Below are 13,479 nucleotides of genomic sequence, written 5' to 3'. Positions count from 1 at the left end.
AATCTTTCTCTGACTGGTAACACTCAAGCTGTATGACATCCCATCATGTTGATAGTGACAGCATCTGCACAGACAGGATTAGTAAAGATAGCAGTAATGGCATATGTATGAACTGATGGTACACTACCAGCAAACCAGAAAGACCACACACCACTGACCTCTCCTATTCAGTAGTAGGCAACAGTAGTTTTATTCCTAAGCATGCAAAATTCTTGTGCACACAAAGTTAAAAGCATGTAGGGCCACTGCTCAGTACCGAATTCTGTAAACTTGAGGAGAAATTAAATGCAGCGTGCCTATGCAGCTGATACCAGCTCCTAATCAAATGTGGTAGACACAAAATCAGCTCCTCAGTAATGTAAATTATTCTTTTGAAAGTCTTTTTAGGAACCTTTTAAAGTTAACGTGTGAAGTTTTGCAGAAAATGTGTCACTTTTTCTTTGAACAAGTCTTTCTTTCATGGTACAGCACCATAAGGTAAATTATCTTTGAGGAACATAAAGCACACTCAAGTCACTCCTTCCTTTTGAATGTAGGACATCTGAAAATTGATGGAAATTTTATTGGCCTTGGGTCATAATGTTTAACAGGTTTATCTAATTTCATTCCAGAGCATTTACATAGTCATATGAATTTCCTTCTTTCTAACCATAATCATCCTTTGACTTGTTCTTACTAAGCTTATTATGCCTAGCAAAGTACAAGGAAAGGACAGATAGACTCTTGCACCCAAAACTTCAAGAAGCAACTTCAATATGTTTCTTGAGAACAAGCAATGTGAACTTACAAACACACAAAAGGTTACACTGAGAAGTTAGTTAAAATTAGAGCCAACAGCTAACCCTGTTAGATTAAGTTAGACCACTTATTTGAAATGGTGGCCTTAGATTTTGTCATCTTCGCAGAAAACACAAATATGCCAGAAAAATACTAAAAAATAAAATAAAAAATATTTAAAAATCATCAATATCTCATCTGCAAAGATGTAAGGGCCATGGAAGAACAATAATCAGTTATGTCTGCTTATCAGAGTATTCAGAAGGCCAAAAAATAAAATCATTCAAAATCTGCTTATGGCCAACTTCTGCTGACTTTGTGTCACATTTACTTTAAATAAATTTTGCCTTTTAGTTCTAAACTAGCAAGACAAACATTTGTTATTTACTGTCATAGCGAGGCAGAACGGCCATAGGCAAACCTATCAGACATGTGTCTTTACAGAAAATACAAGAATAGGGCTGTTGGGCAAAAAAGAAAGAAAGGACAGACTGGAATCCTTTATATTCTGGAAAATTGGAAGAAACATCGTTTTCTCATAACGACAGTTGTCATTGCCATTTTGTGCGTTCTCAAGGAAGTTCAATATTTTCTTGATACAATAGCAAAGACTGTTAAATAGACACATCTTTTCCCACTTCAGAAGCATTTTTCAGGACTTTTCTTGACCTCAAGTACACATTGCAAGGCTTTTTTCTAACTACAGAGTATATTTAGTACAATACATACAATGTCAATCCCTGCCTAGTCTTTAAATGCAAGTTGTACAATGCGTCAGCTGTGAGACATGAATAAACCCAGAGCAGATCAGTGTGCAAATTAAGTTCAAACAGATTTTGTCATTGCTGTAATCCCTCACACGCTGGTGCTTACCTGCAGGTAAGTATTTCAGCTGGTTGTTGGCCAAGCGAAGGTGACGCAGAGATCTCAGGCGGCCAATCTCTGGACACACAATTTCCAGGGCATTATCACTTAGGTCTAGAAACTGCAGTTTAACGAGGGAGCCAATGGCTTGTGAGAGAACAGATTAAAACACCGATGTGACTCAACAATAATGTTAAAATCTTAATAGGGCTATGAGAGGATAAAAAGCCACAGCAGCTAACACCTATGTCTAAGCACATTTGGTCATATTAAAGCCGCTCTTACAACTGAATAACATAATTTGTGAAAAGGCGTATCTATCTAACAAACAGTACTGCTGGCAGTGAGACAGCAAGGAGAAGTGATGTACAGAATGCCATTTCTAGATTCTCCTTAGATGATTCTGCTCCAAAATCACTTTTTCCATTCCTTTGAGTTTATCCAATTTATATATTCAGGAAGAGTTTAAAGTACTTGCCTCAAGTTGGGCACGTAACTCTACAATTAAGACAAGGAAGAGAAACTAGTACAAATTCTTCATACTTTAGGTTTCAAATCTGTCATGATTGAAACCAGCAGCGTATTCTGCATGGCAAGCAAAAGACACTTTGGATTTTTTGTTTCTGTAGATAAGTGCCATTTAGCCTTTTCACTTTCTGCAATTAGAACTGAAGCAAACAGCATTTAGGTGCATTTAAGAATTCATTAAAAGAATTTAACGTAGCATAAACAAGGATATTTTCAACTAAGAGCTACACTAGTATGTTTGTATGAAAATCTTTAATGTTTTATGGGAAAATAAAGGAAAAACAGGCCTCTTCAAAGAAGAAAAATGAATATTTTATGATTCCTGCCACTTATTGTAAGCTGGTAGATTACTTACCTTCAGGTACAACAACTATGTTATTTGAATGAAGGTACCTGGGGGGAGGAGAAAAAAAAAAAGGAGAGGACACCACCTGTTACCCTCAAGGACTTCTGCTACATACTCAGTTTGCAAAATATCTAGTTTCAGACTCAAAGAGCACCACCCTCAAAGCCATTCCTCTATGAGCACAAAAGCTGTGGAAACTGTATAAACTGGCAGTAGATAGGTACTTAAGTTTCACTTAACTGATAAACATAAAATTCACTATTAAATGATTAACATAAAAATAAGAGAATAAACATACAATCATTTACAACAAAACATTCACAGTTACAATAATAACAGGCTTTAGTTTTGAGAGCCTTAAGAGGAAAACAAAAAAGAAAACCAATATAAATAGAATAACCAAGATGAGCCATATTTGATCACCAGGTTACTCCACACTAAATGTTGGGCAAGAAAACTAAAAAGCTCAAATCATATATACAAATCATAGGATTATAAACATCTTCCCCTACACATAAACTCTTAGACCATTACTGACTGAAGAAACAAGCACATCATCTACTTACTGCAAGGGGGGTTTTCAAACTTAAGAGTACATTTTTCACAAGAAAAACCCAATGTTACGCATGGTTTTAGGCTACTGCGTGGCCAGCTCTCTCACTAAGAATATCCAGCACCCTCTGCTGGAGCACTTCCAGTATTACGAGTAACATAAAAAGCCTTCAGATTTTACATATTAGTTCTCAATCAATATTGCTGCAAATGAAGTAACAAGTCGTGTACAAAAATACCAGTAACAAGTTTTCAAATCTTGATATCCAATTGTAAAGGAACACCAGGAATTCAATGTCCAATTGCTTAGCCACACATGGAAATTATCTGCACAGCGTTATTATTTCTACTCTTATTCAGGCAGTATTTCCTATGGTAGAAGCCTGTCTCTCTGGGGACAGAGAGGTAGAATAAGGAGAAAGACATGAACGTTTCACCTGAATGAAGCATCTGAGCCTTCTGGTTTTCTTTAAAAACATTTAAAGTTTACTAAAAATTTAACAAACATATGGATAGCGGATATGTTTGTGGGAATTTGTATATGAAACCTCAGGATGAGAATTCTTCTACTCATTTCAGCTGCAGCTCCTGAAAACACTTGTGAACTATTTCACTCAAGCTAGATGAGCTCAGTGTATGTTATGAGGATCTACGCCCAATATCCCAGCATGCTGGGACACAACATACAAAGAAACAGACAACAGTGAAGTTTTAAAAATATGTAAGTGAAATTGCTTAAGGATACAACTTGCAAAAAAAATCAGTTCAATTTGGCATTCAAAATTTAAAGCTACTGCAACAAATTATTCTTTAAGCAAATCTTTATTTTGTGGTCTTTCTCTGCCAACAAAACTTTTCTTACTGGCTATCAAACATTGACTTGTACTACTAGAGCTACACAAACCACAAGCCCACTGCCGCTCTCTCTAGACCACCAGAACGTGTGGGATAATGATGGCACAACTAAACCTGCCGAACCCTAAATAATGAGGTTTGACTCCTACCATTCAGTGTTTGTAAGAGATGACTAAGCTGTAATTTATACAGGTTTTCCTAAAAGCACCATCAGATAACATGGAGATTTCCTTATGCCCCATGGCAAATCATTAAATACTAAGTATATCAAATACAAAAATATTTATTTTACTGCTTCAGAGCATAAACATATTCTCAGGCATGATGAGACAAGACTGTCTCTCAAGCAAGTCAGAGACTGCAGTGACCTACAAAATAGTTCAATTATACTGTGGTCATATGTACCAGAAAGGTGTGGTTTCAAGGGCCAAATTAAGATGACAAGATCAGACATCTGAATGCATTAGGCTGCTCACATATACACCTCCTCCTGCTTGGAGCTTTCCATTAAATAAACAGAATCAATGGTCCATCACTTACTCAACTGAAAGTGAGTCAAATGAGTTAAAAGGGAAAAAGGGGATGTCCCTTTTAACATCCCTACACCAATCCTACCACAGAAAGAAATAATAACCTTACAAGAAGAAAAGGTGAGGGAAGGAAACGTTGACTGAAGGGCTTACAGCTTAAAATTAATAGCCATGATAATAGAGTTCATGTGACATCCATTCTTTGGACAAGACTGGATAAACTGCTCCACATATAGCAACCACCATGAAATAGTTACTACCCTACTTGATCATTCCTGCTCCTGTTAGACAATCTGTGCCTTGCTTCCAAAAGAACTGATTACTACAATCAGCAAGACTAAGATCATAATACCCCTGGGTAGCTAGGGTGGAAATGAGCAACTAGGGATGGGCTGGAGGCAGTAACCTGTCATTCTAGGTCTGTTACAATCACCTGACGATTGCATCTTCAGGTTCCAGTGCTTTATCAAGGTGACAACAGTGTACACAGGAGTTGGGTGCCAAGTGTTTTTTCCTTCAGCAGTGTAGACATTTGTATAACAGTTATTGTTACACAATAAATAAGAAATCGTAAAAAATACTAACATGGGATTCAATACATCTGGATATATCTGCCTTAAACCAACAACAAATTACCCTTTCTTGCCCTCCAAGAAACCCTTCACACTTAAAGGGGTAGCTTAGGTACAAGCAATACATTCTATAATTATTTTTAAGATAAGATGGCTCAGAATAATAAAAATATATTAAAACTCCTACACAAACTCACAATTCCACGAGGTTTGGAAGCTTCTGTGCAAGGTTTTCTGGCTGAAAAAGAGTTAGACATTTTTTAGGTTTCCAAACAAAACACAGACACACACACATTGTGTACCAAATTCATTTTAATAACCATACTAAAGCATATCAGCAGCAGAAAAAATGGCAACAAGGAGCTTGCATACAATACCCTACTTCCACACCTCTGCATGTTCTCCCTCAGTGCAATGTGGGATATAGCAAGGGTGAGCAAACAGAACACCCTCAAAGCAACATTAACGTGTTGTCAATCAAATGGTAGTCAGACTTCTGAGGCTAAAAAGATAGGATTACCAAAACCTCACTTTTGAAATACATCAAGTGAGTCGAAGCCAAGAGACCACTAAGAAGCTGCAGCCTTTACAGACTTAAAGCAGAACAAGAAATAACCAAGATGTCTACTCATAACGTATTTTATTTTGTAATGCAGCTAAACTGGGAAGTGACCTACTAATTTTGTGTCGCTTAATCAATTACCACCAAGAAGTGCTGAATCCAAACCAGATTTCCATATTTGCACATTCGCATGAATATCATTTTCTAACTGCTAACTGATCCCTAGCTGCAGTTTTTTCTTGATGGCATTTATAACCATGAACATATATCACAAGATCAGCTTCACAAATTTTACATGTCATGTTGTAACCATACTCAAAATTATTCAAGGTTAAGAGTTTTATTGCATAAGAAATCTATTTTAAACAATTATGTGTTTTATTGGAAGCTTTTACAATACATATGTTGAGAAACAAATTAATCTTAACAGCAGCTCAATCACATGGTTAATTTTGTGTTAAAAAAACCTAGCAATTTTCCCTGTCATGTAAATTTAAGGTATATTGTTATCTAAAATGTGTTTATAAATTTATTAAGGAATAGGCTAACCTGAGGAAGTAATACCATTATATTTTTATGTAGCAAACATGCCACATCCTAGGCCTGAGTACAAAAAGGAATTTAACTATGGAGCAGCAGACAAGGGCTCTGTTGACGTCAAGACCCAAGGAACAGGCTGTAACTGATCAGCTGTTGCCACCTACTGGAAGGTTTCCTACAGTACATTGATCTCTGCACAGAATCTTACTTGGTCAAAGAGAAAAGCTTAAGCTAAGGAAATATGCAGACTGCAGCACAGTCACGCACAAAAAGTTTAAGCTTTAATTTAATAACAGGGAACATTAAAAAACAAATTATCATCCTGTTAGTATAGGGATACTAACCCGAATCACAAACTATTTTCACATTATACTCCTGCTTTAAGAGAGCTAACCTCAGGAGAGAGACAACTTGACAGTTTAGCAAGTCTATAATAGAAATTCTGCTTATCTTCTTGAATACCACACTAACAACGGGTCTGAGTCAAAGTTGCTCAATGCAACATTCTACAACAAAGCTATTCACAATCCACAAACTGAGAGGTAAAACTAACTCTGGTCTCTACTGCTGACATGACAACAAACAATGATGAGAAATGAATCACCAATTCTGCCACCAGTCTGTCTCACCCTCACACCCACTGGATACTTCTCAGAAAGTGAACCTGCTGATGTGTCTGATCAGGAAAGCATCACACATTCTGAGTCAGTAAATTAAGAATAATTGTTCTTTGATATCACTAGATCATGCTTTTGACAGTGCCATCAAGACGAACACGTATTTCCTTTTAATAGATGTGGAAACAGGATTACTGTAAGGCTAATGGTATCAAACATTAAATCAGAAGTTGAAAGACCTGATGCTGGGACATGGGTGTGCTCTATAGCTTCCTGATACACTCATTATGTCAGGGCCCTCTATCATTTCCATCTTGCCAATGAAGACACAAAGAAATTATTCTAGGCAAGGTATCTGTAAATTCTGTCAGTGTAACTATTCCAGACGTTTTCATAAAAGCCATGTGTCAAGGACTAAACTCATTTTAGAAGAGCAAAGGAAACAGCTGATTCAGTCAACATTTTTCAGAACTCCGAAGGAATGAACTGGTCGGACAAAAGTACCACCTGACTTTAAAAAAATATGATGCAGATTTAGTTTTGATGACTGCTAACAATTCATATTCAATTTAAAGTATTTCTTGATGACCTAATACTCATCATACTGCATAGAAACAAAGGAGTAAAAAGCTGAACCATCTCCTTTCAATAACTTACTTTTTTTCAAGTATTCTCAGATGATATCCTCCCACAGTGTAACTATTTTAACTACTTCTTTACTTGAGAGTATTATTTGTCCTACCAGCAGTGGACATCAAAAAAATCATTATGAAAATATTCCTTTGTAAAAACACTGATGATTTCTGCTCTCCCCTATTACTCCTCTTCCATTATTTTTCCCCTTTCTCTTCTCTTTCTGCAAGAGGAATTAGCCTAAATCTCAACCTTCTCTTATAGGGCATGTCCTGTAAACATCCCTTGTTGCTGTTTTCTAGGTTCTTTCCAATTTACCTAGTTTATTCTTAAGTACAAAACTCCAGGCTCAATCTTTGTCCCAGCTTATGCTTTAATGGTATCCAATAATTATTTCCTTTTGCTTTTAATGGAAAATGAGAAATTTTCTAACTTCCAAAAAGACATCTGCCTTTTTTTTTTTTTTTGTAACACACTGCTGACTTGATAGATTTTGGTCCACTACAGCTTCCAACATCTATTCTGCTGAACAGATGCTCCACGAATGAGACCCAATTTTGTTTGCCTAGTTCCTAACTACAGTGCTATGCACTTGAATGAGATTCCATCAAGTCATATTACGAGCAAGTTATTCCATCATTTTGAATCCTAATGGTCTACTTCATGCTGTTTGCAAGCCACTTTGCCTAGGTAGGATCTACATGAAGTTTTGTTTCATTTCCATAATTACAACGCTAAACAGCATTGGGTGAAAGCTGCCTCCCTCAATTGATACATCTTCTGTTGACAGTAACCATTGATTGCTCTTATGGCATCTTAATCTCTGCTGGCTGATAATATTAACAGATATTGAGAGGAAATGGAGTTAAACTGTTAACTTGCAAAACTTAGCTTTGGTTTCTAATCTATAATTACTCGGAAAAAAATGAAAGCAGGCTCTAAAACATACATGCAGAGAAGTTATATGCAAAACTCTCCTTATGATTCTTTCATCCTTTGGGCAGTGCAAACTTCATGAACCTTACACCACTAAAATAATCACTGAATTTTACAAAGCATCAAAGCAGAACTGTTCACAGTCTTTGGTTAATTTTTAAAGCAGCTTTAATGCATAACCCTCAATCCTATCCTCCCGTTAAATTATTAACCAAAGGACTTGCCCAAAAAGTGGAGTACATGCACACTTAAGTGACTTATTCAAGGGGAAGAAAAACCATAAAATTTTCCAGAGTCTTTTCAGCTTCTGACCCATGAAGTAAAACCCTTATTGAGGATTTCCAGTGTATTGTAGAGAAAACTTTAAACACTATTCCTTAAACTTGAGTACTGAAGTTTTTCTAGGAAGCACTGAAAAACATAATTTTGGTGAATTTTAAGTAGTCAGGACCTCCAGCTCCTCTGCCCTGGCTATTACTTTATCTATCATACCAGCCTAAGATAATAAAAAGCAAAAAAACCTTAATTATTTGGACACTTGAGCCTATCAACAGTGGCAGGTTTTGACTCTCTGTAGAGAATCTTACCAGCTCAGAATGCCTCAATACAGTTATTTAACTACCCCACACTGAATTCTGAGATTACAGCATTCATTCACAGTAAGAATTTCTTCAGTTCAAGGGAAAAACAAAACAAGAAAACACCACAGAAAATCCCACAACCCTGAAATTAAATGTTTTCTTTTGTGTTTTTCTCTTATCAACAGCAGCCCCTAGCCTGACCACTAATGTGAGCAAAATTTATAGCAGTTAAAAAATAAACCCCAGAACAATAAACTTCACAAGAAAACCCTCAGCAGATCTTCAAAGAGCTTCAACTGAGAAACCACAAAATGTTATAAGCTTTCATTTATTCTCTACATTACCTATGCAACTTTAAACATAATATACCCAAATACTCGTATTTCATGACTGATGTCATTCAGGATCAGATTTGCCATTAGATTATTATGATTTGTAAATTATCTTGGTTTTTCTATTCCAAAAATCAGAACTCCTAAACATACAGACAGCAAAGGTTACAATAAAGAGGTTGTCCTACCAATGTGGTCAGGGAATTTCGTTTCATATAAAGTCTCTCCAAGTACTGCAGCCCCTCATCTTTCAGTAACTCCAAAGGGAAGTGATGGAGATTTCGATAATTTAAGAACAAGTTCTTGTGCCTTTCCAGCTTTGCCTCAGAGATTGTTTTACATAGTTCTGATGCCATGACTAAGCAGCACATCTAGTGCATTGCATCTTCTGAAAGCAGACCCATTTCTAGGAGACAAAAAGAGAAAAAACCAAACAAAACATTATCCAGGTGTGAGTTCTTTTGTGGCAAGAGTTAGTCATTACATATTATCTGATAATTTACCTAAACACACTTATTCCAATTAATACATAAATCAAGTACCCAGAACATCCACATCACAAGATATGTTAGAAGCAAGTCTTTGACTATTTTCTGGATGAGATGAAGTTTTAACATGTTATCAGACTGGCAATAACAAGAGTTTAAGGTATATGTAATGCTTTTTTCCATCCATTTTCACTGGACCTTTCAGATAATTTTATATTATCTGAAATTCAGATAAGAAGAAGTTGCCACCAGAATAAAAAAATATAAGGAAACTTCTCTCTACTAACCATTACTGATGTCCTGCACCTATTTATTCTGTGAACCATGCTGAAAGAAGAATCCATAGATAAGAAAAATACACCATTTATTAGAGGAGGATTTATCAGGTGGCTAAAATAGCTTTCAGTAGCTTGTAAGGAGAACGACAAAAGTTTGTTAATCTTTCCTATATAAAACTACTGGAAGTAGTATACTTGAAGTATTCAATTGGAAAAAATATTGGGGATGGGCAGCCAGTAAGGCCATTTTAAAACAATAAACTAATATATGAGAAATGTGAAATTTCCAGGAAGAGAATTTATAGGGGGATGTGACAGCAGATTTTCAGGTCTCTACTAAAAATAAAACCAGAAAGAACTAAATGTCAAGCTTTAACTGACAACTTCAAAACCAGAAAACAAAAGTATTAAGACAAATTAAAAATTAACTTAAACTCGACTTTATTTAGCTTGTTTTCCATGTATAACCAAAATTCTAGTCATTATTATGTTGTCTAGATTTAGATGACAATAGTGATGCTACATCTTTTCAGCTATCTCAGAAGTCAGAAGAACATAATAAACCCAAACTACTTATTAATTCAGAGTTACCAGTTTGCTATTGACTCGTGTATAAATAAATTTCCATTAATAAAAGGCAAGGAATTCTGACTTCTTACCACCAATAACATTTTCTGGTTTAGTTCACTTCTTTACTGAAGGAGAGATTTCTCATCATAACAGACACTGGAAGTGAAGGTACTGAGTTACAATTATATAGTGGTAGTTGTACACAAAACACCTTAAACTATCAGCTGAAAACTGACAACTAGACCATACATGTAAATAAAACTGCTTTATCCCTTGAATTGTGGATAAGCAACTTCTACCAGTGACCTATGTCCTTTTGGAAGAATACAGCATTTATTTTCTTAAGAGTCCCATAAGCACTGCTACTACTAATCACAACTTAGATGTAATATCCTGCACACCTTACCTAAACTTCAACACAACCTTACCACACCTTACTCAGTTCATGCCATGCTAAGATCAGTTCTGCAAACAAATGATCACCCTGTTGGGACTTCTATATAAGATTAGAAAGGATCAGTCTAACTTTGGTTAAGCAGTATTTGAGTGAGAAGACCATGCTGTAATAAGTTTCCTTTATCAGCTATCTTGAAGAGACAGGGTACACACACTGCTGGCCCTTGGCACCAGCAACATCAAAGCTCCCTTAATTCAGCAGATAGAGGAAATTAAGCCACTACGATTTCAAACTATGCATCTGTAATCAGCAATCAAAGAATTCAAGGAAAAGCATTTGAATGTTTCATGCGCATAGTCTGAGAGTATGCATGCATTAATTGCTGCAATATAAGAAATGGTAACGGAAAGCTCATCTTCCTCTGAAGTATTTTGTTTAAGGAACACTGCGGAGTCACAAAACACATCCATAAACTTCTAACAGCCTTTCAACTTGTCCAGAGATGCTTTTTAGGTGTTTTGCATTTGCAGACTTCTCTTCAGAGTTGTGACTCCACAGACCAACTGGGCCACACTCAGCCGTGGCACACATGAATACTCAGACACGCAAGCCCACAAATGCAAAATCCACTCGTAACATACTATATTTTGGATCTTACTTCAAAGGAAAACCCTCCTCCCGCCACCAGCCAAACTCTTCCTCTCCAAATAATGTATTCCCAGAGATGAGACACAGCATTAGCAAAAAGGACGAGACATAATCGCGATCTTTAAAAGTGAAAAGGGAAGATAAGGACAGGTAACAGCCCTGCGAGGGGTCAGGTCGTTCAGGGGAGAATCCCGCCACTCCACAGAGGATGAAGGCAGAAATAAGCCCCCGCTGTGCACACGACAGGGCGCGATGGGGTGACACCGGGAAGGTACGGAGATCCCTCTACATTTACGGGTGCCGCCCCCAGCCGAGGGGGGCTGCTAGGGAGAAAGGGAGCACACCGGCGGATGAGAACCGGGAGGGGCTATGAGGTGGGGGTGCAGCAGGCCGGGCTGTCTCGGGCGTGCGGGGCTGCCACAGGCGGAGCCTGAGAGGGCTGACGAGGAGACGGCGGAAGATCCCCCCTCATAACCGAAGAGAGACCGGAGAGGGGCAGGGAGGTAACGGCCTCGGCCCGGAGGGGGCGGCGAGGGCTCACACCCCTCACGGAGAAAGCGCGGTCCGGCGGGCAGACAGCAGCGGGTAGAGCGGCGGAGGCCCCAACACCCGCCATGACCCCATTCCGCGGTCACTCACCGGTGCCGCCTCAAGCTCAGCAGCTATCGGCTCCGCTCGGCGCCGCCGCCGGCCCAAACACCCGGGGGCGGAGCGCGCCGCGGCCGCGCGAGACCGTTGCGGCCGCCTCACAACTCTCGCGAGACACCGCCCAACCGCCCACCCCTCCCCGCCTCACGTCCCGCCACAACACCACCCCCTCACCACCAACACCCGCCTCTCACCCAATCACAAGGCACTCCACCGCCCGCCACCCAATCAGAAGTTCTCTCCTCGCCTACGAGCCGTGAGCCCCCGCCTCCATCAGCCAATGGGAGGGTGCTGTACCTCAGCGACCGGCCCGTCTACCTGCGGTGAGGGGCGGCAGTTTCCATCACTTCAGTGGGTGTCCTGGAGGCAACAGGTAGCTCAGGTTGCTTTCACAGGGCTTTGCATAGCGACTAGCATTAAGAACAGATAGTTATAGCCCTGCTTAACAGGTTTTGAAGGAGAGTTTCATTTGTACGTTAAAGTTGTGGTGGCCAGAGACCATCTTCCCAGGCAAATTTTGGTGCAGGTTACAAGACCTTGTATTCCTTTGCTAACAAGAGACCCTGAGGTAATCTTGCCTACAGCTGCAGCCTCTGCATCATGGACATTTTTAGCCATGATAGTTGGCCCGTTGAAACAGGAATTAAGGAAGATCAATTTACCCATGTTCTGTTCACCTGATTTTGAGTTTGTATTCATTCACACATACTGAGATGACCCAATACATAAATCCTATACTAGCGAAGGTCTTGTGTTACGTCAGTAGTCTAATGACTGCAATACTCAGAATATTTACTATTATTGGCTGTTAAAAAGCTCTTCTTTGATGAAGATCAGCTCTACCAGCTGCCTAAAAAAGGAATCCCAGCTGCAGAAATCCTCTTTTTAGTTTCCACAGACTAATGAACATAAACTTGGCTTAAGAAGATTTGCAGCAGTTCTGCAGGGCAGCCAAGCAGCTGAATGCAGAAGATGAATACCTCAATACTTCAAGGCGTTTTTTCTCTCCTATATATTCACAGAACTTCCACTTCAAACAAAGAAATGTGTGGAAAAAGCTAAAGATACAACACAAACTATTCTATGTTTCTTTTTCTTGCAGGCTCATTTCTCTCTCTTTCAGTTCTAAATAAGGAACAGCAGAACTTAATTGCTCATTTGTCATTTTCCTGCACTTGAATGGCAATAATTGATTTGGACAAGTGTATTTGCTCAGTGTTACTTG

At 38.5% G+C, this 13,479-nt stretch overlaps 1 protein-coding gene across 2 annotated transcripts in view; it reads right to left on the bottom strand.

Moving 5' to 3' along the window:
* The window catches only part of LRRC28 (leucine rich repeat containing 28), a 53,638-nt gene extending 41,169 nt beyond the window's left edge, over window positions 1-12,469 (bottom strand). Inside the window, exons 1-5 of one of the 2 annotated variants that reach the window (XM_080626268.1) lie at window positions 12,449-12,469; window positions 9,414-9,631; window positions 5,222-5,262; window positions 2,525-2,562; window positions 1,651-1,788 (exon numbers count right to left, since the gene is read on the bottom strand). In XM_080626268.1, coding sequence (XP_080482394.1) covers window positions 1,651-1,788; window positions 2,525-2,562; window positions 5,222-5,262; window positions 9,414-9,596 — 400 coding nt within the window. In that variant the 5' untranslated portion in view covers window positions 9,597-9,631; window positions 12,449-12,469. Of the gene's footprint in view, window positions 1-1,650; window positions 1,789-2,524; window positions 2,563-5,221; window positions 5,263-9,413; window positions 9,632-12,245; window positions 12,356-12,448 lie in introns of those variants that run through there. The other variant, XM_080626267.1, reaches the window with a different exon arrangement.
* Window positions 12,470-13,479: the final 1,010 nt, after the last annotated feature.

This window comes from Psittacula echo (assembly GCF_963264785.1).
Source record: "Psittacula echo genome assembly, chromosome: 10".
NCBI classification, from domain to species: domain Eukaryota; kingdom Metazoa; phylum Chordata; class Aves; order Psittaciformes; family Psittacidae; genus Psittacula; species Psittacula echo.
Note: the sequence above shows the minus strand (reverse complement) of the source record. Positions and strands in the feature narration are given on the sequence as shown.